Source organism: Rhinolophus sinicus, linkage group LG03, assembly GCF_036562045.2.
Source record: "Rhinolophus sinicus isolate RSC01 linkage group LG03, ASM3656204v1, whole genome shotgun sequence".
Taxonomy (NCBI): Eukaryota; Metazoa; Chordata; class Mammalia; order Chiroptera; family Rhinolophidae; genus Rhinolophus; species Rhinolophus sinicus.
The window spans coordinates 112,676,702-112,703,975 of NC_133753.1; the positions used below are offsets into that span (position 1 = coordinate 112,676,702).

The 27,274-nt window shown below is 40.4% G+C and overlaps 1 protein-coding gene across 1 annotated transcript; it reads left to right on the plus strand.

The window, feature by feature from the left end:
- The first annotated feature begins 303 nt into the window (after positions 1-303).
- Positions 304-26,926, plus strand: ALDH7A1 (aldehyde dehydrogenase 7 family member A1). Its single transcript, XM_074329197.1, has 17 exons — positions 304-534; positions 1,858-1,911; positions 2,719-2,784; positions 3,612-3,692; positions 4,034-4,157; positions 7,413-7,467; positions 7,556-7,633; positions 9,322-9,419; positions 13,684-13,725; positions 15,329-15,423; positions 17,297-17,381; positions 19,025-19,131; positions 20,851-20,967; positions 22,020-22,117; positions 22,327-22,400; positions 25,321-25,396; positions 26,756-26,926. The coding sequence occupies exons 1-17, from the start codon at positions 343-345 to the stop codon at positions 26,808-26,810; spliced, it is 1,497 nt and encodes a 498-aa protein (XP_074185298.1). The 5' UTR covers positions 304-342; the 3' UTR covers positions 26,811-26,926.
- The last annotated feature ends 348 nt before the right edge of the window (positions 26,927-27,274 follow it).

A 27,274-nucleotide genomic window follows, 5' to 3' on the forward strand; every position in this document is an offset into this window, starting at 1 on the left:
CAGGTGATAACATCCACATTACAGTCTGAGAAGTCCTGCTCTAACCTACTGTACTTTAGAGCCAATATTTTGCTGAAAGGATTTCTAGCTGGTGCCGCGGTTCCGGCGTCTTTCACCAGATGGCAGTAGCCCTCTCGCTGGCTTCCTGCGGCAGCCCCATTGTTCCAGGCGGAGGTAAAGCTCTGGCCTCTTCTCCGAGACTGAGGCTGGTCCTGCGCCGGCTGCGGAGGCGAGTCCCGGGGGCGGGGCCGGGTCTGCCCAATGGGCTCTCGCGGGCGGGGGGCGGGGCTCTATTTCTGCGGCTCCTCGGGCCGCAGGCGCGTTGCACATCCCGGGCTCAGTATGTGGCGCGTACCCCGCCAGCTGTGTGTGCAGGTTGCAAGGGGGAGCAAGCTCTCAGGACTTTGGAACAAACCTGCAGCCTTCATGTCCACTCTGCTTATCAATCAGCCCCAGTATGCGTGGCTGAAGGAGCTGGGCCTCGGCGAGGAAAACCCGGGCGTGTATAACGGCAGCTGGGGCGGCCGGGGAGAGGTATGCGGGTGTCCCGGGAAATCTCTGCAGCCTCTGCGCTCCGGAAGGCCGGGCGGGCTCTGCCCCACCCGACTCCCTGCTGCCGCTGTAGGCGGTTGTACTGGATGGGAAGTTTGGAAAATCCACAGTAAAATTTTCTAATGTAGGGTGCCTTAAAAATACTCTTAGATTTTTAGGGCCTTGTGTGCTATGGAGGGTCGATGTCATTCTGGAATTGGTTGGGGTTAAACTTCTCACGCGTAGTTAAAATCTTAGGGCAGAGTTCTGTGATCTATAGTGAGAAAAGCCACACGCTTAACAGTGGAAATTAGCTTAATTTTGTGCTTGACTGTGGCTCCTCAGATGTGACATGCGCCGCAGGTAATGTTCCCAGTATAGTTTTATGTTGTCGTCTTTTCTGAAACCCTTTGGAATTTGCAAGTTCGGACTTCCTGAAATCCTGTTTTGGATGGGCTGAGCTTTCTTTCTTTTTTTTCTTTTTCGTTACTAAAACGTATTTACTGGGGAGGTGGGGAAAGGATTGCCTCCCAGTATCCTGCAGACGTGGTGAGCCATGTGAAAATTCCGCTGGACTGAGCTTTGTTGAGGACCGGATTTTATGCATTTCTCTGTTTCCAGAGCCTAACACCATGCCTTTTGTTGCATGATGTATAATGAATCTGTTTTGTTGGTGGAAACGTTCCTTTTGGTTATCTGTGATTGTAGGAGATGCGGGTGGTGTTAATTATTCCCTCAATCCCCTCTCCCCCCAGTGTCCCCCATTTTTAGTTTCCTGTTTTTCATATATGGAATCTCTAATCATTTGGATTGTGGGTAAAATACCCTCTCCTGAAAGCTTTTTTTTTTTTTTTTCTTCTTTTTTTTTAAAGCTACGCCTTGATTTTTTCTTTCTAGTTGACCTCTTCAGTTTTTGTGAACACAGGACTGTTTCATAGGTGTCTGGCCTTGGCCACTTCACCTTCTGACCCAGAGGTGGGCAGAGTAAGGGAGAGAAGAAATAAGTAAAATTCGAGTTTGGTGTATTGTTAATTGAAAAAGAGGCAAAATAATGGGTTACATTTAGGCTTTTGTTTAGTACCTAATACTTAGGTGGCAAGGGTGGGTTCTACAGAAAGGCGGTTCTGGATGTTTAGGTCAAAAATGAAAGCTCTGTAGAGTGGCTTATTTGTAACAGAAGTTAAGGTAAAGGTTCCAAGTTTGGATACTGTGTCTTTGTCTTTTATTTTTTTCCTTCCTGCCTTTTTTCTTCCCTCACTTGGTCTGCTCCCCCTGTTTGGAAGGGATTACATGTGGTGGTCATCTTCATCTTCTTTTTGTTTCAAGGTTATCACTACCTATTGTCCTGCTAACAATGAGCCAATAGCAAGAGTCAGACAGGTAAGTGGTTTTTGTTGCTGTTGTTGTTTTTAATGCAAACTGCCCACAGGTAGTTTGTGGGAATGACCAGAGCAATACAAAGTTAAAGAAGAATGTGTTTCTTTTTTAATTGTCATTTAAGAACATCTGGGAGAGAGACTATCCACTCTTTGGATGGGTAGGTGAGGGGCTGCCTAGAAGGGTGAACCATAGAGAGGACTGGGGGGGGGGGTGTCTGGTATTTATAATGAAAGTTCTGACCTCTTAAATCGCAGTTGGAGCCTGAGGTTCTGAAATTCTAATACAGTGGTACCTCGGTTTTCAGACTTAATCTGTTCCGGAAGACCATTCAACCTCTGAAATGTTCAAAAACCAAGGCGCGGTTTCCCCATAGAAAGTAATGCAAAATGGATTAATCCATTTCAGACCTTTAAAATCAACCCCTCAAACAGCAATTTAGCATGAATTTTACTGTCTAGTGATACCATAGATCCGTAAAATTTACGGCGTTTGTAAACCGAAATGTTCGTCAACGGAGATGTTCGAAAACCGAGGTACCACTGTACACCTCAGGTGTTGTTCCCAGATGAGGCTAGTGGGCCTTGCTTTGAGAAGCAAGTTTTTAAAAAGTACAGCTAGATTCTAACTTGTCTTATGGGGTTCTAGCAAGTTTTTGGAAGCATAGGCTGTGAAAATCATTCTAAACCACAAAGATTTTAGGGTCACCCAGAGATTTTCCAATTCTTTTCCAAAAATCTGTGGGTTCTTAGAAAGAGATCGTCACTTCCTTTTCCTTTTCCCTTTGTCTCCCCCGAATTCTTAATTTAGGCCAGTGTAGCTGACTATGAGGAAACTGTAAAGAAAGCAAGAGAAGCATGGAGAATCTGGGCAGACGTAAGTATGGAGACCACAGCACCATTACCTATTGTAATTGCAACGAGATGAAAAAACATATGGTCAGGTCAATGCCCCCTTGGTGAAACAGGAGTTCCTCGGGGGTTGTGATAATCTCCTCTGCTCTTCTCCTAGGATAGTGCCTTTTCCATATTTGGCCTTCAGTAAATGGGTAATTTTCAATGGATTAAAACCTACTGATGCAAGTTTTAAGCATACATTTGAGCTATGACCACTCTTTATTCTCCAACTGAAGTTACTGGAATATCTATGCTAAGTACCTATTTGCTCCTTTTCCTCCTTCCGTCTGCCAGGGAGTATCTCAGCAACAGGTGGACATTCCTGGTTCAAAGATCAGCAGCAGCTCTTTCAAAGGGTAGCAGCCTGAGCTCACAGTCAAAAGTTCTGGGAGCATGAGCAGTGCTGTGATGGCCCTCTCTGTGAGGGAAGGAGGAGGGAAGGCTCAATTAAGCGTTTGGGCATGCAGCCAGTTTGACCCATTAAAAAACATCCCTGGGAATCATAAAAGCCTATAGGTATTTAAGGTATATTAAGCTTTCTGGAGTCATCCCAAAAGGTTGTGCTCAATCTCTGAATTTTTCTCTGTACTTGGCATGGTCCCTTGCTCGCCATGAACCTATCATCTGATGTTTTCTAGGTCTCTGGCATTGTTTTTAGGGCGTGCCATATCACAGTCTTGATGAGATCAAAAAAGCCATCTTTGATGTGCCTGTACTTAGCTTTTTCATTGCATATTTATCCAATACTGTGTTCTAGACACAAGTTTGTACTTTGAATCAGACACTAAAATTCCATTCTTTTCTTAGATTCCTGCTCCAAAGCGAGGAGAAATAGTGAGACAGATTGGTGATGCCTTGCGGGACAAGATCCAAGTACTGGGAAACTTGGTAAAGTATTTCTGTAGTAAAAATACAATCCCTTGAAGGGGAATAAGGCCATCACGCATTTCTGTATAGAAGATTGTGATTTTTAAGATAAGCAGTTTATACTTATCTTAAAAAGTTTTGTGTTTTTTTTAGAGAACAGATGAACAAGATTGGCAAGAAAAAGTGAAGACTATTCTTGGGTTTTAAAATTCTTCAGAATAATAAACAGACTTTCTGAAGTTTATTACCTTAACAAAACAGACACAACATGTGGTTTTGCATTTTTTCCCCTCTGTTAATTTAATGTTTAAAACATGAATTCTGTTGGAAAAAAGTACTGCTTGTCTTTTTTGTATTTTTAGGTGTCTTTAGAGATGGGGAAAATCTTCGTGGAAGGAGTGGGAGAAGTTCAAGAGTACGTGGATGTTTGTGATTATGCTGTTGGCTTGTCACGGATGATCGGGGGACCCATCCTGCCCTCTGAAAGTAAGCAGTGAGATCGATTAAGCTAAGACTTTTAGAGTCTGACACAGACAGCTCCAAAAAATGCCCTGGTTTGTGAACAGTTCACAAAGGAGGGTTTGCAGATGGCATAGAAATGTATGAAAATGTCTTTAATCTTTCTACTCAAAAATGCAAATTGAAGCAAGTGAAAACATCAGATCAAGACACTTTTAACCTTTTTTATTTTTAAAGGTAAAACTCAGTGTTGGCAAGTCCATGGGTGAGGGAGACATTTTTTTATGGGGACTTGCAGCAACGTGAATTGCCAAACCATCTAGAAAGCAATTTGGAAATAATCCAATGAGTCTTGCATTTAATACCAGTTTCAAGAATCTAATTTAAGTAAATAATCTGAAATGTGGCAAAGGTTTGTGTATGGAGATATTCATTGTAGTATCAATAGGAAATGTTAAAAATGGCCTAAATGTCACATCATAGACTGACGGTGAGCTAATTTTGGCAGTCTGTGGTAATAAAAATCCTGTTTATGAACATTGTCTAATCCCAACCTCATACTTTCATGGGGTGGTTATATTATTTTAAAATGATTTTAATGTTATTTTTATAAGAGGTGGTCTATCCATATCACAGAATTAAAAATAAAAGGGTAAAGGATGAAAAGTTTCCCTTCAACCACCCCTGGATAGTATCCCTGTGGAAGCAGCCAGTGTTTCTGGTTTCTTGTATATCTTTTTAGAGTTTTTATTCACTGACAGGAAAATATATGTCATTTTGAGGACAAACATTAGCAAACTATATATTGTGTTCTATTCTTTTTCCTACTTAATGGGTCTTGGAATTCCTTTCATATTATTACATTCAGGTGTTTCCTTCATCTTTTTTAATGACTGTCTATTTGCTGTAAAGATACTGTATATAATTTATTTAACCAGTTCCCAAATGATGGATATTTAGGGCGATTTCGGTCTTCTGCTATTACTCTACGCTGCAAGAACCAACCTGTCCTCTGAGGAGGTTTCAATGATGAGGACAAGAGCTCATGCGATTTGTAATGTTTGCAGTTTTAATAGAACAAAACAGGTGACTGTGTGTGGCTGCATTGAAAATACAAGGAGTGGAAGTGTGCCAAAGTAGTAGTACAGGGTAGCAGTTATCCCAGGGTGGCAGAATTACTGATGGTTTTTATTGTCTTCTTTCCATTTTTTGGTATTTTTCAAAATTTCCATGATGGGAATTATGTTACATTTATGATGAGGAAAGAAAATTGTTCATCTCTACAGAGGCTTTAGGCTAACTGACCCCATTAATGCAATGAATGCTTACTGAGTATCTACCAGGTACCAGGTGATTTGATAGGTGCTGCTTGATCAGTAAGGCATAATACTTGTCTTCCAGAATTTGTAAGCTTCTAGATTCCTTCCATTTAAGTGTGGGAGGCAAGTGGGCGATAAGTAAAAGGATAATTATACTAGAACCTGGTAAGTAGTATGATGGGGTGAAGGATAGGCTAGTGAGCCCCTAAACTAGCCTTGGGGCAGTCAGGCAAGACGCCCCAGAGAAAGTAATCCAAGCTGAAGCCTCAAGGAAGAGAGGGGTGGAGAGCTCGGGCAGGTGCAGGGATTGTTGTAAATACAGAAGGAAAAAAAGTGAAAGCTTAAGATGGGAGAAGGTGGCTTATCTGGGGAACTGTTTTGCTTTAACACAGATTGGGGGGCACTTGAGGGGAGAGATGGAGTGAGAGGAAGCAGGAAGGGACTTTTCGTGTTAGGAGTTTGGACTTTACCAGAGGGCAACTCCAGTAGGGATCCAGACACCCAAGGGTTTTAAGCAAGGGAGTGACGTTATCACAGCTGCACTGCCTCCCCTGGGAGAAGAAAGAGGGTCGGGCAGAGGCAGGCCCTGCCAGGGAGAGGCTGTGCCAGTGCATCCTCTCAAGGGAGATGAAGATGCCTAGACTACAGGAGAGTCTGGCCGTGGGGGACAGCACCTGGTTGGTTTCCCTGTTCCTAGCTGGCAGTGTGAGCCTGGCCAGAAGGATGATGGCTGGGAGCAGCGCCTTTCCAGTTGGTCTGTGGTTTTCACTAGCATTTGTGAACCAGCACTCCTTGGTGTTGTTGTTCTCTACCCTGGATGCCTTTGATTGAAATAATCCGAGTTCCTATGCGGATCAGAGTCATTTGTGGTTTATGAGGAGGTGTAGTTATAACAGCTTTTGTTGTCTGCTCATTAATTCTGTTCTGTTAGATTTCACATATAAGTGATATCATATGGTATTTGTCTTTCTCTGACTTATTGCACTTAGCATAATGTTCTCTAGGTTCATTCATGTCTTTAAACAAATTAGAAAGTACCCAGCAAGTTGGGAAGATGGATGAAAAGAACTTCTGCTCTATTGAGGCCCATGGTCCTCAGGAAGCTCAAAATGAATAAAAGAAGTCTTTCAGAGAAACCAGAATCATTGGAGCCTTTTTTTTATTTTTTTTTTTTATTTTTCTTTTAAGGAGGGCGCAGCTCACAGTGGCCCATGTGGGGATCGAACCGGCAACCTTGGTGCTACCAGCACTGTGCTCTAACCAGCTGAGCCAACCGACCACCCCAGGAGCCATTTTTTAGAATTCAAAATCCGATTTAAATAACATTAAACTGTATTTATCATTTTAACTCTAGCAGCATAAGTTACAACTAATTAAGCAAAAACTGTGCTTGTTCACAGTGCTTTAGCCTGGAGGGCGCTTATATTTCCTGACTAAAAGTTTTGGTATGGAGCTAGCGGACAGTCCTGAACTTCCTGAGCATTCTGCACGTGGGTCCAGCTCCCTCTGCTGTATCCTCAACACCTACTGTAGGTTTTGGGGACCTCTTTCCCTTTTCATCCTGTATCACTTCTCTGCCTGACTCGGCTTTGCAGAGATGTATTGAAACCTCTCATTTGCTGATGGGGATACCCTTTCATTTCTTCATCTTTCTAGGTTTTATTCTGTATTGTTTCCTTTTTTATTTATTTACCATCATTTTAGTGGGTTTGTAGTGAGAGACCAAAAAAAGAAAGTGCCCTGTGATCAGTCTACCATCTTGACATCAGGTATCTTCATAGTTTGACAGAAAATACTTGAAAACAATGATCACTTGGAGTACGTAACCAATGCTTTATGTCTTTTATTTATTTTGCATGTTTTGTTTTTTATTTTTGCCTATTTCTTTTTAAGATTCTTTCAGGGGAAGGAAAAAAAGATTACTTTTAAGTGTTTGGAAGCCTCATCTGTATTATATGAGAAGAAATCCAGGCCTGGATGTTTGAGGGGTGGGAGAGAGAGTTGAAAAGGAAAGTCAGGTGGTTAGAATTAATTCCTAGTTTTTCAAAAAATCCTAAGAAATTAAATTGCTCCCTTACTTAGAAGTCATTGCTTTTTCCTTTCTAGGATAATAGCCAAGGTTCTGGAGGACAACAAGCTGCCTGGTGCCATTTGCTCCTTGACATGTGGTGGAGCAGATATTGGGTAGGTCAGTTGGTGGAGAATATCTTTTTGTGGAAGGATCCCGTGTTGATTAACTAGAATCGTCTTTACTAGAATAACTAAACCCAGTACGGTGGAAGTGAGAATGGTGTTTTGGAATTATTATTATTATGGACCCCATTGGGCTCTGCCTTTATCAATGTATAGCCTCTGTTGGAGGATGCGTAAGAATTGTCTTTTTAATTTCCCAGAGCTGTTTTTATAAGGTGTTTATATCCTAAAATAACAAACTGCTGTAATGGTGGGCAGTCCGTGGCTTCCTGACACGTGATTTGTAAAGGTGCTTACTTACAAAGCAAAGCTGTGCAATTGTAATCGGGTGTCTCACCCCCGCCCTGCCCCCGACAACCTAGTCTATGGTCTGGGTTCTTCGGCTGACCAAAAAAACCAAAAAAGAACCCTGGGAATACAGCCTCTTTATTTAAATTTATTGTTTTTTTAAAAACCATCATATAATTCACATACCGTAACATTCTCTCTTTAAAAATGTATAATTCATTGGTTTTTAGAATACTCACAATGTGGTACAACCTCCACAATTATTCCAGAACATTTTCAGGGTGGGAGTCACTTCCCACTCTCCCCTTCCCCTAGCAACTACTAATCTACTTTCTGTCTCTCTGGATTTGCCTGTTTGGGACATTTCCTATAAATAGAATTGTACAACATGTCGCCTTTTGTGTCTGGCTTCTTTCACGGATCATAATGTCACAGCCTCTTTTGAAGCTGGAAATGACTTTATAATTGCTCTGAACCATGACAAAAGAGGGTGTTATCACTGCCTTAGCCATTGATTAGGTGAGGTGTCATAGGGGTCAAGTCTTCTAACTGATACTGGTGTGGTTAAAACGTTAGTCTCCCACATACAGTGTGCATAATGAAGTGTTATCTAAATGTCGTTTAAAACATGAGTATTCTGTCCTCTGATCAATTGTTCTTGCACTCTGGGCATCCAGTCCTTGGTGCTGGCCTTCGAATAGCTCAGGTAGTGGCAGTAGTGTCTAGGTGTGCATTAAGCAAGAGCTGCCTCGGGTATCAGTGCTCGTGTTCGTGGGTCGAACCTGGGAGGCCTACCTGGGTCACCTCAGCAAGCTGTTCCTACGTTAGACTGACGCTGTGGCTGCCCTGCGTGGCCCCCACTAAACCCTTTGAAGCACCAAACTATGAACAAAGGGATTCCAATCAATAGTGTCTGGTCTACATTCCTTAGAAGCAACTGGAAATCCTACCACAGTCTTTAAAGTCAGCTTCCATGAGGGATACTTAGGATGTTTCCCTCCAGTCTTTAGAGTTTTCCTTCTTAAAGGAATTAGTAGTTTAAGGGTCTGCAAAATAGCTGGGATGCTCATCAAGGAAATGGTAAGGTCGTATTGTCCTGTCTCCCACTCAGTACAGGTAGGTCTTTCTTCCTTAACTAATGATGTCCCTGAGGTGATTTCTGTTGACGGAGAGCTCACAGAACATGTTAGCCTGTTCTGCTATGTGGTTCTACTTGTGAAAACCGAGTTCATTTTCATGAAGACCTTCCCTTGACCCCTTGGGATAGACTTTCTTATATCTTTGTCTGACTGCCTTTCCAAGGGCCTATGTCAGGGTTTTCTGGCTGGTACCGATAGGTGTCACCATTGCTGGGTTTCTCTGCTTGAGTGACAGTGTCTGTTTCCCTGCAGCACAGCAATGGCCAAAGATGAGCAGGTGGACCTGCTGTCCTTCACCGGGAGCACTCAGGTGGGGAAGCAGGTGGCCCTTATGGTGCAGGAGAGGTTTGGTAAGTGTTGGCTTTCTAATGAAGACTTTAATTCCCTCACAGGCATGGATGTGAAATCTAAACGTTGGTTTTTTTTCCTTGACCCTTTCCATGGAGACACCAGCCATGCTTATGTGAATGTCCAAGTATAAGAAAAGGGTACAGTTATATTAGTGGGTTAATATTAGGGAGATCGCAGATTTAAATAGCATAATTTGGAAAAGGATGTCATTTTCCCCTCTAAATGACTATATTAGAATCATATCAGATATATTTATCAAATTCTGTCACACTTAAGTGGCACATTAAAAAACAGAACAATTTAAGGAGGACCACTGAGTATAGGACCTACAGTAAATGGAATGGAAGGTGTAAATCTGTTCTCATTTGTATTTCATGTATATATGACCAAAAAGGGCTATATAGACATGGCTTTGTATGCTGTACTTTATGACTGATTACAGAGGTTTTTAAGGATAATATTGACTGTCAGTTTTTGGCTATTATGGTGAATTTAGAGTCTAATCCCAGCATCAGATGACACTTGACTAGTTAATCTACCAGGCTTTTTGTTTGCTAGACATTGTTTTTAAAAAGCAAGCTTACAAAAAAACTACTAGAGCTTATAAACAAGGTCAGCAAGGTGGCCGGATTCAAGATCAATAAACAAAAATCAGTTATATTTCTATACATTAACAACGGGCAATCTGAAAGTGAAATTCAGAAAACATTATAAATTATATTTACAATAGCATAGCATCAAAAAGAATAAACTACTTAGGAGTAAATTCAACAAAAGAAGTGTAAGTCTTTCACACAGAGTGCTACAGAGCATCATTGGAAGAAATCAAAGATCTAAATAAATGTAAAGACATCCCATTTTCACTTTTTGCTAAACTTAATGGTGTTACTGCCCAAGTGACCTATAGATTCAGTGCAATCCCTTTCAAAATGTCAGCTGGCTTCTTTGTAGCAATTGACAAGCTGATCCTAAACTTCATATGGAAATGCAAAGAACTCTGAATACCCAAAACAATCTTGGAAAAGAAGAACAAAGTTGGAGGACTCAACCTCCTGATTTCAAAACTTACTACAAAACTACAATAATCAAGACTGTGGTATTGGCATAAGGGTAGACATAAAGATCAATGCGATAGAATTGAGAGTTCAGAAATAAACCCTTACAGTTATGGTCAACTGATGTTGACAAGGGTGTCGAGACATTTCAATGGGGAAAGAATAGTCTTTCAATAAAGGGTGTTGGAACAGCTAGACACTCACATACATACCACATATGTGTGAAGTTGGAGTCCTACCTTACTCGGTATACAAAAGCTACTCAGAATGTTTCAAAGACCTAAGTACAAGAGATAGAACTATAAAACTCTTAGAAGAAAATATACATTTTTGTGTCTTAGATTTGGCAGTGGTTTCTTAGATATGATACCTAAAGCATAAGCAACAGAAGAAAAAAAGATAAATTAGACTTCATCAAAATTAAAAACTTTTGTTTCAAACGATACCATCAAAACAATGAACAATAAAAAAAAAACAATGAATAATTTATAGAATGAGAAAATATTTGTAAATCTTATAAGGGATTTATATCTAGAATATATAAATAACTCTTACAATTCAACAATATAAAAGACAAATAACCAAATTAAAAATGGGCATAGGGTTTGAATAGATACTTCTTCACAGAAGATTACAACTGACCAGTAAGTACGTCCAGGGTGCTTAAGATCATTAATTTTTCTCCTCCGACTTTCATTCCTTTTCACTTCTTCTTCAAAGGAGTAGTTCTCTCTTAAGTAGTAGTATTAATAGGATTATAATTGTAATAAAATGTATATGCCTGTCTTAAGTTACAGCTGCTTTTCTTGGAGTGAACTGGCTGTAAGAGTGTGGGTGGGGAGCAGATAGAGAATTGGAGGGAGTAGGAGGTATAGATCCCTTCTCTCTGCCATAGAGCACTTGAAGCCAGACAGGAGGAGCTGTTAGGTGTAGATTCTTCTGTTTCCTTCCTTCTTTTTCCCCCCACCAAGGATAGTGTTCTGCCGTAGCCAGCAAGCTGTCACTAAATCAACTGTTGCAGCAGAGATGAGCTGATACAGCAGTCAGTGACTTTTGGTCATAGCAACCCCACCCCTTATAATTAATATCCACTTGATGCTTAACTTTCAGAACAGTGGAAATGAGAACACACTCTCTTGCTGTCATATATGTTCCTGATATCACAAATTAAGTTATTTACATAGAAGCTGGTTTTAGAGTGCATTTAAGGAAAAATAAATTTATGTTCAAAAGATACAGTAAACATAGCTCTAAAATTGAGGCAAACAAATTTGAAATCTTTATGCTGGGGCGTATAAGGTCAGAATGGCATTCATAGCCTGCTGTGTAACTTGCCTGGCATGTAAACTGGCAGTGCATATAGTAGTCCTAATATTTGTGCCCTTTGGCCATTACCTAAGTAGGTAAGAGGGAGATATTCATCAATATATTCAACACTAGAGAAGGCGCTAAATAAAATTTGGTACATCATCATCATGGATACTATGCAGTGATTTCCGCCCCCCCCTTCTTCTGCCTCTCCCATCCCCACTCTGGTTCAAGTCGTTGTTTCTCAGTCTGGTTGTGTAGGACACAGCTCCCTGGCCTATGGTATTATGAGCCTTGCGCTCCCTCCAGCTGGCTGAGGCAGTCGGTCGCCGGTTGTCAGTTGGCCACTCATGCTGGCTGCCGGCCGCTCATGGCGGCATGGTAGCCTGCGGCAACACTTAGCAGCCCACGGCAGCTCACGCCAACCTCCAGCTGCTCACGGCAGCCCAGCTTCAGGGAGAGCCATTGTTCACAATCTTAGCTGTAGAGGGCACAGCTCACCGTCTCATGTGGGAATTGAACTGGCGATCTCGGCGTTAGGAGTAAGGCGCTCCAACCACCTGAGCCACCGGGCTGGCCTGCATTGATTTCTTTTTTTAATAGCTTCTAATAACTTAGGGAAAAACTATAGGATACTAATCAGAAAATTAAGCAAAATTAATTAGATAGGATGATCTCAACTAAATATAAATACACAGGAAAAAAACCGGAAAGCACTGTATCAAATTATAAGGAGAGATTTCATGGTGAACTATGGGCCATAGCTTTCTTCCTATTCGATAGTTTTTGCTTTTTTAAAAAAATAAGTTTCTACAATGAGCCCATATTCTTTAAGTGTTTTTTATTGTGGTAAAATATAACAAAATTTACCATTTTAACCATTTTTAAGTGTGCAGTTTTATGTCATTAAGTGTCTTTACATTGTTGTGCAACCATCATCAATATCCATCTCCAGAACTTTTTTCTGTCTTCCCAATTGAAACTCTGTACCCATTAAAAACTAATTCCCTCCATTTCTGCCTTCCCCCAAACCTTGGCAATCAATTCTACTTTCTGTCTCTATGGATTTGACTATTGTAGGAACCTCATGTAACCAGAATCACACAATATTTGTGCTTTTGTGACTGGCTTATTTCTCTCAACATAATATCTTCAAGGTTCATTCATATTGTAGCCTGTGTCAGAATTTCCATCCTTTTAAAGGCTGACTAATGTTTCATTTTATGTGTGTGCCACATTTTATTTATCCATTCATCCCTCAATGGACACTTGGGTTGCTTCCACCATTTAGCTATTGTGAATAATGCTTCCATGAACATGGGTGTACAAATATCTGTTTTGAGTCCTTGATTTTACTTCTTTTGGTTATGTACCAAGAGTGGAATTGCTAGGTCGATCACATGGTAATTCTGTGTTTAGTTTCTTTGGAAATGGCCAGTTTTCTGTAGTGGCTGTACCATTTTATACTAACGGGTTTTTTTGGACAGAATTTCAAAGTTACAGAAAAGTTACAAGACACAAGTAATTCCTATATACCCTTTAACTAGATTTACCAATTGCTTACATTTTGCCCTATTGACTTGATCATTTTCTGTCTTTCCAGCAATACACACACACACACACACACACACATTGTGGTTGCATATTATTTTTGGACCATTTGGAGAAAGTTGTTCCTTTATCACTAAATATTTCAGTGTATTTCCTAAGAACAGGTACATTCTGTCATATAACCACAGAATAATTAAAGTCAGGAAATTTGACATTGCAATGCTCATGTTATGTTTTAAATCAGTAAATAAATTAAAACATAATTGGGATAGGCTGTGATTTGAAGCTATCTAGCAGTGTGCATTAAATACTAAAATAGGCATTAAATTGTGTTTATATGTTTTTAAAGGGAGAAGCTTATTAGAACTTGGAGGAAACAATGCCATTATTGGTAAGACTGCCTTTTGTTTTCTGTTCAGAATATCTTCACTAGCTGTCTTGAATGTATAGAATTTGTTTAGGGACTCTTCTGTCCTATATTATATATGTCTAAGTCCTAATTTGCATTTTAGGAGTTTTTCTAATGAGACAGGACACAGTGGTCTGAGGCAGAGATAACCAGGAAAGAAAAGTGTTCATATTTGGAAAACGTAACCTGGGCTTAGAACCTGTGTCTGAGACTACCCAATGTGGCATTGTTCTTGTTTTTCCTTCTCCTATTTTCTGAAAACTGGCCATGTGTGCCTCTAGAATAAGTAACTCTATGTGACCTGCTGATTGCATTAGATTTCAAAAACTTCAGTTTGTCTTGAGTCGAACATGGAGTGCTTTTATACTGAGAAGGGATGCTTCCCTGAGGCATTTTAATCACTTACCTATAGGCTTGGAGATTCCTTAATTCTTTTTTTCAGTTATTTGTCACAAAAGGAAATGGTCTACCGGAGTAACTGGATAATAAAATGAACATCAATAGGTTGAGACTTAATAAAAGCATGGATTTTGTGATACAAAGCGAAACTTGCTGATTTGTATATTGCTACCATCATCACATTTAGCTGCCTATATATTTGTAGTCTACACCAGAAGTTTAAAAAGTGACAAAGTTTAAAAAGTATATTAGAAGTTCTCGATGAACTTCTAATCTAGTGAAAGAGAGAGTTCATTTAAAAATATAGTTAGCGCTTCGTGCTGGGTGTTTGCCAGGTCCTGTGCTCAGCCGTTCCTATGCATTGTTTCCTTGAATCCCATGAGGCAGATACCATTATTAATCTCATTGGAAGGTTACAGTCTGAAGCTTAAAGTGATTATATGCCAACAAGTGACAGAACCAGCATTTGTATCCTGGCGATCAGACCCCAGAGTACTGCTCTTTCCTTAATTCCTTACTATTACCCATTAGTATCCCAGGTGGAAGAGGAAACAGGCTTAACAAGGAAAACCACAATTAAAAAGTGGTGGAAATGGACAAGAACCCTGGTCTGTTTGGTTGCACAAACCAGCGTTTTAAACCATCATGCCAGTCTGAGAATGCTGTTAGATTGGACAGGAAAATTGAAGCTGTAAGAGGGAATTGTGTCTGTAAGCTTCTGGAAGGGATATGGACGAAGGAAGTACAAATAATATAAATGGGAGGGTTAACCTTGTAAAGACGATGCTCGTTTTTTCTGCTGAGGGCAGAAGATGAGGAAGGAGCAGACAAAAGCAGAGAGGAAGAGATCAAGAGGGTGGAGGTACAGGGTGGGGGAAGGTGGGCAGGGGAGGCAGCAGAGGTCAGAGCTGGAAAGACAGCCTGCTAGAGAGACTCGGAAGTGGTCAGAGGACGGAGAGCCTCAGTGTCCATCTATACTCGGGTAAAGACCGCAAAGCCCATTGCTCTATTCTCATAGAATCTCCAAAAGAGAAGTAGCCTCTGCGATGTGAACGTGCTTATTTTACAGGGATAGTGCCGATGTTCTCCTACTGCATGTAATAAAGGCATCATTTTATACCGGTTAGTAAGTACCTTGTCTGCCTACTTTGTGACACTGATGGGTGTGTGTTTGTGCTTCTCTAAGTTTTTGAGGATGCGGACCTCAATTTAGTCATTCCATCAGCTCTGTTTGCGGCTATCGGGACGACTGGCCAGAGGTGTACCACTGCGAGGCGCCTGGTAAGTGTGTCTCTACAGCCACATGGGGTTGTCCTCTTCACACAGTACCGTCTAACAAACTCCTCCTGCTAGGGAGGTGTCATGAAGTACTGCTAGAAACATGGCAGGTGTTGCCAGTCAGCCCCAGACTCCGCCTTCCCCTCCATCTCAAGCTACAGGTGCTCTCACACTGATTGGATTTGGACAGGAAGGAGGGGCTATTTTCAATCCCACACCTAAAACAACATGGACAAAGTCCAATGCCGCTTAGAGAATAGAACAAGCTAAAACTTTGAAATATTCTAAAACTATTAGCTAAAAGATAGGCAGCCTTGGCCTTTTTATAAAAACATTTTAAAGATTTTAATTTGGGGCCTATCAGTCAAGTCTCAGATTGGACTTGATGTGGTATGGTTTAAAATGACCCTGTGTGTTCTCTCTTTGAATGAATGAATGAATGAGCCACATTAATAATAAATGCATATAAGGAGATGTTGTTTATAGCTTTAGTGTGTGGGGTTTGGGATGTTTATTTGCCACACTTAGATTTGAGCTGGATTTCAGTTTTGTGTCTGCTATATCCTTGATTTTCATGATTCTCATGATACTGAAAAACTGTGCTACAGCTAGCCGAGTTTTGGTTAGATATAAAATTTGGCTACATTTGCCATTTTTAAATCATTAATGTTGAGTTTTCCTCCTATAATTAAAAAATCCAACAGTTTACAATTGATTTACAGAGAAATTGGCTTTGGATTTTTAATCTCACCCACAATGAGTATGAACAAATTCTTTGTAAGGTTGACATAATCTAAATTAATTAGAATAAGATAAAAGATATATGGAAATTAAATATTTTTTCATAACAGTTCATATTCATTTTTCCTGTATTTTACTGCAAATGAATATCTTTCCTTTGTGTTTACATTATTCAGCTCGAGTTCTCAAAAAAATCTAAGATACAAGATTCATAAAGTATTTATAATCTATTCGATTTGTTCACCACCTTAAAAACTTATTACATTAATGCTAAGAAAATGGATACTTCAAAAGATTATAATCTTAATTATATGGTAAAATATGAAATGACATAAAAGAAGCATTTCTCTATTCAGCCAACTTTTGTTTTTCCTTTGTGTCTTAGAGCAAATATACATAGCTATTCTTTCTATTTAGTGTTGAAAATTAGAGGGTATCATTGGTCATTGCCCAAATCAATTTCCATAGGGACAGTTAAGTGATATGTAGAAAAATCCATAGCAGTACTACGGACCTCTCCATGCCGAGTTCTCATACGTTAATGCATTTGCCACATGGAGACCAACTCAGAATGGATGGCTAGACAAGTCACTGCCACAACTGGGAACACAGCATGGAGCTCACATCCCACCTAGAGTAAGTCCAAGGCATGTCCTCACTTGATTGAGGCCTCACTCTGGAGATCTGCCCAGCCTGAGGCTAAGAGCCCGTGGTTACACAGTAGAGGCAGGCTGAGCACATTCTTGTATGTGTTCACCATGATTCATACAGTTATAGCTTGGGATAGTTATACTTGAGGGTTACTACTACTTAAGATACTGAACCCTCTAGAACAGAAACAGGAATAATTGATTTGTGAAGCTGGGCTAAATAGGTCCTTAGAGACTTTATCAAGACATGGCTTATGATTTTTATTCTAACATCTAGAGGAAATGGTTATCTTCATGTAGTTAATATTAAAACTAGAAATTATATAATTACAAAAATAAACATATACTTCTATTTGCATATGTTTTCAGAGATCACAATACTTCAAAAATTAACTGTAAATCAGTACTATTAAGAAAAATATTACAATGTTAACAAATTGTACATTTATTTGACTATTCCCTTGCCTGTTACTTTTTTTGTGTAGTTTTTACATGAAAGCATCCATGATGAAGTTGTAAATAAACTTCAGAAGGCCTATGCACAGATCCGGGTTGGGGACCCATGGGACCGTGAGTATCTCATTGATTTCAAAGGTGTACCTTTTTTTAAAATTTTTTTTTTTTTTTTTAACAGGGCTTTATTGGGGAACAGTGTGTATTTCCAGGACTTTATAGGGGAACAGTGTGTTTTTCCCAGGACCCATCAGCTCCAAGTCAAGTTGATGTCCTTTCAATCTTAGTTGTAGAGGGTGCAGCTCAGCTCCAAGTCCAGTTGCCATTGTTCAATCTTAGTTGCCGGGGGTGCAGCCCACCATCCCCTGTGGAGTTGAACTGGCAGCCTTGTGGCTGAGAGCAAGCGCTCCAACCAACTGAGCCATCCGGCCGCCGGGAGCTCAGTGACAGCTCAGCTGCAGCTCATTGTCTTCATTCTAGTTGTGGGGGGCACAGCTCGCTGGCCCATGTGGGAATCGAACCAGCAGCCCTGTTGTCCAGAGCTCGCACTCTAACCAACTGAGCCACCTGTCCACCCCCAAAGGTGTTCCTTCTTGACAGCTGGTGTTACATGTTTCTGATTCTCCCCCCACGCCCCATTGCCTTTCCTGAGAGGACTGAGGGAATATGAAGCAGGTTATAGGGCATTTAGGGTGACGTGTCTGCTCCTATGTTAGGATCCTGAGTGCTTGATGGTGGGCTGGGGAGTGAGCCTGGGAGAATGTGTTCAGATGGGATGAGTTTGACAAGCTTTTCTCTTCACTACTAGTACCCTCATTTAAGCCACCACCATCCTGTCCCATGGAAGGCTGCAAGAATCACCAAACTGACTTTCCTGTTTCCACTTCTGCTTTCCCCAGTAACCAAAGTGATCTTTGAAAAATGTAGTTAGATGAGATAATTCACTTTCCTACTTAACACCCTCCCGTGACTTCTCATTGCTCTTTGACTAAAACCTTGATTCCTTTGGAATCCCACTTTAGCAGGCTCACAGTCTTTCCTGATCTGACCTCTGCCGCCTCCCCAGCCCACCTTCTGACTCGTGTGTACCCTTTGCCCCGTATTGCCTGAGCTTCAGCTTCTCCAACCTTCTTTCAGTGCTCCATGGGTTCCAGGCTCCGCCCTGCTGCTGTCTGCTGCAAATGCCCTTCACCTAGCTCTTCCCATGACTGGCTTCCTGCTACAGTGCCACTCCTCACTGAGGCCTCTCTAAATCTTCTTCCTCTGTCCCTGGGGTCACCTTGGCTCTGCTTTCCAGCAGCCATCCACAGGGCAGCATCAGTCTCTCCCCTGGGAATTGCTGGGTCTGTGACGTTCTTAGAGAATCAATACATGGATAAATAGGTCCTGTATTTTTAATGCAGCACTGTGATGAATTGATAGCCATTCCTCTGAACCAGAGATTGACAAAAGATTTGGCCCACCAGCCATTTCTGGAAAGCAAGTTTGTCAGGACACAGCCCCACACACTGGTTTACATATCTCCTGTGGCTGCTTTCACACTACAGCGGCCAAGTTGAGTAGTTGTGGCAGAGACCACATATGTCACACAAACCATAAGATACTTACAGCTGTCTAGCCCTTTACAGAAAAAGGTTGCAGAATCCTGCTGTAAACTGAGAGGCTATATGAAGGGGTGGGACGGTTCATTGGGAAAGCGGTTATAATAATAAAATGATGCCATTTAGGGTGAAATGAAGAACATTCCTTTTTCTTTCCAGCTAATGTTCTCTACGGGCCACTGCACACCAAACAGGCAGTGAGCATGTTTCGTGGAGCAGTGGAGGCCGCCAAGAAAGAAGGTGGCACAGTGGTCTATGGTGGCAAGGTAATGAAAACTCTGAGCTCAGGAGCTCAGGCTTTTGACTTCCTTTCCCTTAGGTACAAGCAGGACTCTGGGCAAATTGGTGAAGGGTCCCCAACTGCGATCTTTCTTCTTTCCTCCCTTTTGTTAAGGGGGGGAAATACATGTTTTAAAGAATGACAACATAAGCTGCATGGCAAATTTCTGGAAGGGCACACAAGCATCTCAGAGCCATGGTTGCCTTTGAATTGAGTGTAGGAATTTCTATGGAAAGGAGCCCTCCTTTTCATGATACAGTAGAAGATTGTGTATTCAGAGTAATTAGAATTCGTATTTAACGGTTGTTTTAAAAGGACAGTTAAGACAGAGAATCAAAAAAAACAAACAAACAAAAAAACGCACCCAAAACATTTTAATTTAGCACAGATTAACTACATTTGTTTGATTCTTTAAAGAGTCAAAGCATTTTCTTCATGTATGGTAGGAGTTTGTCTCCATCTTTGCATAAGCTATATCAATAATTTATTAACTACAATATAGTTTTACTTTGTTTAAAATTCACTGAGAACTGAGTCGCTTGCAAAGCTATCTGAGAGAAGACTGCTCCATAGATGTCTTACCATTGACACACCCACATCTCATTCGACAGACATGTATATGGATATTTGTGTTTTCTTTTTACTTATTTTGAATTTTTTCCCCCTAAACCATTCAACTTAATCTTTATAGAACTAACTCTGTTTTTCCTTTGTGTAATATTTATTTACGTAACGCAGCATGGCATTCCTATAATAAATACAGCTGTCGCGCTCAGGATTGAGAGTAAGTACAGTGGACTCTTGATAAACACAGAGCGCAGAGGGTGAGAGCAGATTTAGTCACTCAGGCACTGCAGAGGGTCAGCCACCAGCCACAGCAGCCTGCTGTGGGCAGAATATTTTATGGAAGGAAAAGCGAGTGTTAATAAGTAGACATGAACTAGTAATTTGCTTACGTGGAGGTTGGTTAGGAGAGTGTCTACAGTAGAGCCTTTTGGAGCTTTTGATTTTTGTACAAGGTGCTTTAGTTTGCTAGGGCTGCCATAATAAAAGATCACAGACCAGGGGGCTGGAACAACAGAAAGTTATTTTTCTCACAGTTCATGGGACTGGAAGTTGAAAATCAAGGTGCTGGCCAGGTTGGTTTCTGGTGAGGCCGCTAGTCCTTACGTGGCCTTTCCTCCAAGCATGGAGAGAAGGCGGTCTCCAGTGTCTCTTCCTCTGCTTATAAGGATGTCAGTTCTATCGGATTAGGGCCCCACCCTTGTGACCTTATTTAACTTTAACTATCTTTTCAAAGGTCCCACTTTCAAATTCTGTCATCCTGGAGGGTTAAGGCTTCAACATATGAATTTGGGTGGGGGACACAATGCAGCCTATACCACAATGGGTATCAAGGATCTATTTTAAAGTTATATGAATTTTAAAATAATTACTTGAACCAGGGTTTTCTCAGCATAACTTGGTTGTGACACATGGCACAGCTCTCCATTCTTGACTCCTTTTTTCCCTATTTTTCTTTAACCAAGGTAGAGCCAATAGGAGGCAGAGAAAATTTTTATTCACGATGGGATATTAGTTTGGAGAAATAATTCACCTATAAATGGTGTTTGCTTTTTTACATAAGTATAGGAGTGTGTCCTCTGACCCCAAGTGCTAGAAAACAAAATGCTTTCATTCTTTTTATTTCATTTCTCTACTGAAGGTTATGGATCGCCCTGGAAACTATGTGGAACCGACAATTGTGACGGGCCTTCCCCACAACGCATCCATTGCACATACAGAGACTTTTGCTCCAATTCTTTATGTCTTTAAATTCAAGGTAAAAATGGGTTCTGTCTCTCTTTTCGCTAGGCTAATGTTGAAACAGATGAGAAGACTGGGAGAAAAGGAAGGGGTATTAAATTTCACTTGTTTCACTTTGCGGGGGAAGGTTAAGAAAGTCACTCTGGTTAGTAAAAATTTGAAGGTTCGGATAAAATATGACTTTAAACTATAGAGCATGTCAAGCTAACTGCCAGGGAAACCAAGATGAGCACAGAACCAGTGTTGGGATTTATGGAAAATGTGGCCCTCATCTACTCAGTCACCTGATTCTGAGCTGTGTGGGCCAGAAATTTGGCTTCTGCACAGGACGAGATAGTTTGTTAGTTGGAGAGCGGAGTATCAGACAAAATGAGAAGACACAGAGCAAGCTGAAGATCTGCATCAGAGGATGATAGGCCGTAGAGGTTTTAACAAATGAAGATCAGTAGAAGATCGCCTTCCCCAGCATGAGACAGGTCCTAGCCTTGCCAGGAAATATTTAGAGATTGAATCAAGGTTTGAATATGCCATGATTAATAGTTGAAGAGTAATGAGAATAGCACCTTGTTGCAATTACATGATTGCATTTTGAAAATCTTGCTTTACGTCATGTATTGTTTCACATGGTGACTAGAGGGCATAATTTCATGTTTTGTAGTATGTGTGTGACTATGAAGTCTTGAGCAAATCATTTAGCTTCTGGGCCTCCAGTGCCTAATCTGTAAATTGGGGATAATAGGAAACCTGTGTCACGGGGGAGATTAAATAACTAAATGCATGCGAAGTGCGTAGGTCACTGCGGCACATAATAAGAGCTCAACAAATATTAGCTAATATGTGTAGTAGCTTGAATGGAAGAATGTACTGATCTTTGTTTCTCAAAGTACAATTAGGGAGAAAATCCCACAAAGCACTGTATAAGAGAAACAGAATTAGTCCGATGTTAACTCTAAGTTTCCTTTTTTGCACTGAAGTGATATTGGCTCATCTCATGAAATGAGTTTAACATCGGCAAACGTTGACCTGAATGCTGTATCATCTAACAGCTTCCAATGTCTGTCCTTATAGAATGAAGAAGACGTCTTTGCATGGAATAATGAAGTAAAACAGGGACTTTCAAGTAGCGTCTTTACCAAGGATTTGGGCAGAATCTTCCGCTGGCTTGGGTATAACATTGTTTATTTTTGAAAACTTATCTAAGTCTGATGTGTGCGGTGATTAACTTTAAAAAAAGAATATGAAACCATCATAGTTGAAAATGCATTTCTTGGCGTTGAGAGTCTTAGAGGTTTTGTTTGGATTTTTTATTTATTTTTGTTTTGTTTTTTACTTTCCTGTACATTGTTCTCACCATGCCTCTCATTTTTAAACACAGACCGAAAGGATCAGACTGTGGCATCGTAAATGTCAATATTCCAACGAGTGGGGCTGAGATTGGAGGTGCCTTTGGTAGGTAGAGAATCATTTTGCCTTTTCCATGTCGGGCAGGGTATTAGTCTGCTCGGGCCGCCATAACAAAATACCACAGACTTGGTGGCTGAAACAGCATACATTTATTTTCTCACTGTTCTGGAAGCTGGAAAGTCCAAGGTCAAGGTGTTGGCAGGTGTGGTTTCTCCCACGGCTTCTCTTCCTGGCTTGCAGATGGTTGCCTTCCTCCTGTGTCCTCCTGTGGCCTTTTTTCTGTATGCGTATCCCTGGTGTCCATTCCTCTAATTATAAGGACACCAGTCCTATCGGCTTAGGGCCCCACCCTTGTGACCTCATTTACCCTTACTTACCTACTTAAAGACCCAATCTCCAAATACAGTTATGTTCTGAGGTATTAGAAGTTAGGGCTTCAGCGTATCAATGGGGCGGGGGAGGGACTAGTGCACAGTTCAGTCCATAACAGGCAGCAAGGGAAAAGTAGTAGTAGCTTTTAGAAAAGTTTGACCAGGAAACTGAAGTAATAGTCTTATCTCATCTAACATGCTTGAGAAAGCTTATGCTCCATATTCAGAGTTATTGTCCAAGGTCCTCCATTTCATTCTCAGATGTAGCATCACTTTAGCGCACAGCCCTTAACCTGAGATGTGTGACCCCCTGAAATGATGACACCTGTTTTCTGGGGAGAAGGTCCAAGAGCCAAAAAAGATTTAAGAACCCCTGCTTTAAAGCCAGAACATTTCATGTGAAAAATTCTGTTTTTTATTTGCTGAGTGGGCATAATCAATGTTGAACGTTATCTTTTATCTTAGATAAAATACTAAGTTGTTTTTCACTGAGCCCTGTTTCTTTTTTCTTTTTATACGCCTTGAGCTCTTAGTGCTTAAACTTAGTAATAATTTTTTCAAGTCCCTTCCCAACATATTGTTTTACTTATTAGAAGTGATCCGGAGTACAGTACAAACAGATTGCCTTGGATTTTTAAAAATACATATAGAAGCAAAGCAAGCAGGCATTAATACCTGTAAAAGTTTAAATCATTAGAGGCAATCTTTTATATATTTTACGGGCACTGTCATTACTATTCAGCGTGCAGACTTTGGTAAAAGGTTCATACACTCAGTTCAGCCCTTCCCCTGCCCTCCGCTATGTAGTGGCATCTCTCCACTCCTCTGTAGGCCTGTCTTCCTGTGTCTGGCCCATGCCTTTCTCTCCAATGGGCTCTTCTCTATTTCAGCCCTGCAGTTAATTTTTAAAGCTTTAAAAAACCCTTATAATGGAAAAAGCAGTTCTGTCCACATTTTCTGCTTCCTCCTTCTTTCCAGAGGCAGCCACTTTTTGATTCTTACTAAAGGAAAAAAGTAAATTTACCTTTGAGTTTACTTCAATTTTTCTAAATAGTGTGTTTTAACTGCTTTCATTTTCACAACTTTGGGCATTATGTATTATTGATCCTCTGTTTTGCTAGATTAACCTTCTTAAACCCTCGGTCTCTTCCCTGTATATGATATGACTTTACCGCCTGGGTGAGGTCCAGCGGAAACCAGATAGAAGTTTCTAAGAGTCTTCTCTCGGTGGAGTCACACAAGATATGCTCAGTTCTTCTCGGAACGGATTGTGACAACATATGAGAAACATAGTCAACGAGGAAAGCTCTTCAGAGACTCAGTATACAAGGCTTTTATTGGGGGCTGGTCACTCAGGCACCCTCTGCCTTGCGCATACCAAAATTCCAGGCTCCCAGAAGGAAAGCAGGTGTATCATAAACCACATGTTTGTACAAAAACAGTTTAGGTCCAGTAGACACCTTGATCATTTAGGGAATGTGTTGTATCAGTGTGGGGAACTGTTTAGCAGCTGAGTTAAGAGGCTAACAACATCGAAAGCAGGGCTGCTGTGTCTTTTCTGCACAATTTGTAATAATTTTTCCTTAGACTTCTGAAGCTACTATTCATTTGTCATCTGGTTTCCAGTATTATGGTTGAAGAGCCCAGTCCACTTTGATTTCTGATCTTTTTTTTTCCTTCCATGTTTCAAGAAATTTTGGGTCTACTACTTAAGTCTGATGTTCTGAAATTTCACAGTAATATGTTTAAATAGAGATGTTATAATTTTTGTTGGATAACCAGTGGGCCAGTGGTTGACCTTACAATATTGGGACTCATAGTTTCAGTCCTGGAAAGTTTTTGTTACTTTTATTTTGGTAGTTTTTCTTGGAGAATATTTTCCCTTTGATTTTCTCTATTTTAATTTCTAGAACTGCTATTCTTTGAATGTTATCGCTTGAAAAATCATTTGTCTAATTTTGTTATCTTTTCGCTCCTATTTCCATCTCTTTAGTGTTTTTGTTTTTTTGTATGGGAGATTTCCTTAATTTTTGTTCTAATCCTTCTATTAAGTTTTCTTCTCCTCTACTCTTATTATTTATTTCTTTTGCTTTGATGGCACACTTTTAAATAGCATACTTTTCTTGTTCTGTGGAATCATTATCTTCCTATAACCTCTCTAAGGATATTAATGTAACATTTAAAATATTTTATTATAAAAGCAGTTTATGTGTATGGTAGAAAATTACATATAGATAAGCATAAATAAGAAAATAAAATTGTATTTCCACTGTCCAGAGGTTTCCATTCTTAACACCTTGGTCAAATGGTAAGGTTTTTTGGGTTTTGTTTTTAAGGTTTTCTTCTGCTTCCTGATACATTTCTGTTTCCTCTTAATTCCTTTTATTTTATTTCCCCAGTAGTTCCTTTCTTGTGTTTATTTTGATCTCTGTCTTTTATTTATTTGTTTTCAGAGAAGATACTCTGGGCTAAATGTAAAGGAACTGGTCAGGTATCTCCTTGTGGTATCTCCATTTCAATGATACCGAGTAGGAACCCACAGAGAAAGAAAGTGGCCAAGAAATGAGATGTGAGCTGCTTTTGTATTTCTCTAGGAGGAGAAAAGCACACCGGTGGTGGCAGGGAGTCTGGTAGTGATGCCTGGAAACAGTACATGAGAAGATCTACTTGGTAAGAAAATACTTTGGGAAGACGGGCTTGGGCTTAAGCCGTGGCGACATGCTTTTACACGCTTCTCCTTTCTGCTGTCTTCATTCAGTTTCACTTAATTTTATTTTCTAATGTTCCAAGCTCTCGCCTCCCAGGGTATCCATTTTGTACTATTACTTTCCTACCCTTCTTGTCCAGCTTCAGCTAGTGCCCAATGCCTGACCATGAAACCATCTCGGTGGTGGTTTCTATCTAGAGATAGCATAGAAACAGGACTCTGGGAACGGGGTGAGGGAGTGTCAACAGCAGGAGAAAGTGGAAGAAGCTGTCTTTTCAGTTTTCTCCTTGAGTGCAGTTACCACCCTTGCAGACGGTAGAAGCAGGAGGAGATGTAGATGGGCGGGGAGTCTGGGGGCCTGGCTTGCAAGCTGGGGGATACCAGCTCTCAGAATGTGAGTGTGACCTTTGAAGGCTGGATTAGCTCATTCACCCAGCATATGGGTAGCTGGTGAGGGAGCAGCTTCTGGGAGATAAATGACTAGTTGTTCACTTACTTGTATTCTGTTTTTCCTCCCCTTGGGTAGAAAGAGTTTTACTCAAGTGCAATAAAACGGTATGTGGGGTCAGGCCCATGTGGTGTTATGCTATAGAAAGAGCACAGGATAAGGAACCAAGGACACCCGTCCTAGCCCCACTTACTCGTATTGCTTCTCCATAGCTCTGTCACCTTGGGTGGGTTTCTCAACCCTGGCTCCTTAGTGACTTTCTATCTGTCAGGAATTTCTGAGGTGCTGTTGGCTATGGCTTATTAAGTTTCGAACACATGCACACTCTTTGCCTGATTCCCGTTCTCTGAAGTCAGTTACATTCCTTTTACTTTTCTTGTGCACTTGGGAACTAAAGTGGAAAACAATTAGCTATATGGCCTTTTGGGAACCCATTAAATGGGACACTTCTTAGGAGAAAAATGAGATAACTACTAGATAAGTGACTAATAGGGAAGCTTTTATTTTCTACATTATTATGGTTCTTATTTTTATCAAAATGGGCACAGCTGTGTTTTTCATGCTATTTCAATACAAGTTATTGAGAGATATGAAGAAGATTGTTGCAGTCCCCATATCCTTATGCCTTGAAAACTATGAATAGTATGTATGTTGTGTGTTCACACCTCTCTCCTTTTTTTCCCTGTTTTATAAAACTGAATCCATGCTAACATTGTTTTGTATCCTAACTTTGTTTCTTCACCAACTTGTAACTTGCACATTTTACCTTGTTAATATATATACCGATCTGCTACATTTTTTAATGGCATGAAAGTATTCTGTATTATTTATATATTATCCTTCATTTAATTTTGTTCATTTTTTTCCTCCATAGTACCATCAACTACAGTAAAGACCTTCCTCTGGCCCAAGGAATCAAGTTTCAGTGAAAATGCTTTAAGTTGACATTGTTTCAAGCCTTGTAGGCATTCTTGCAGCTCTTTCTTCTGAAGAAGACAAAGAAAATTAAGATTTTCCCTGAATAAATGCATCATTTTGAAAATGACAGTAGTTAATCCCTTATGCCCCTGAGGTCTTGACTAAATCAAGAGACTCATTTTTAAAAAAATATAAATAAAATTATCACAACATAGCCATATTTAGGAAAAGGTAGAATAGATGGATTTTTATGTCACTTTTTAAAGTTTATGATTATTTTAGAATTCAGAAAAGAGAGTACACACCATGGTAGGAATCTGGAAAAACATAATTGAGAAGAAAATAGAAATCTTCCCAGTAAATGCAGGAACATCTGAGCAAGTAAGGAATTGTCTAGCTTCACATTGCCGCTCTCCAGCCTGTGTTGGCAAGTGTGTGGTTGAAAGGGCGTGTATCTCTCATATACAGGGCACCA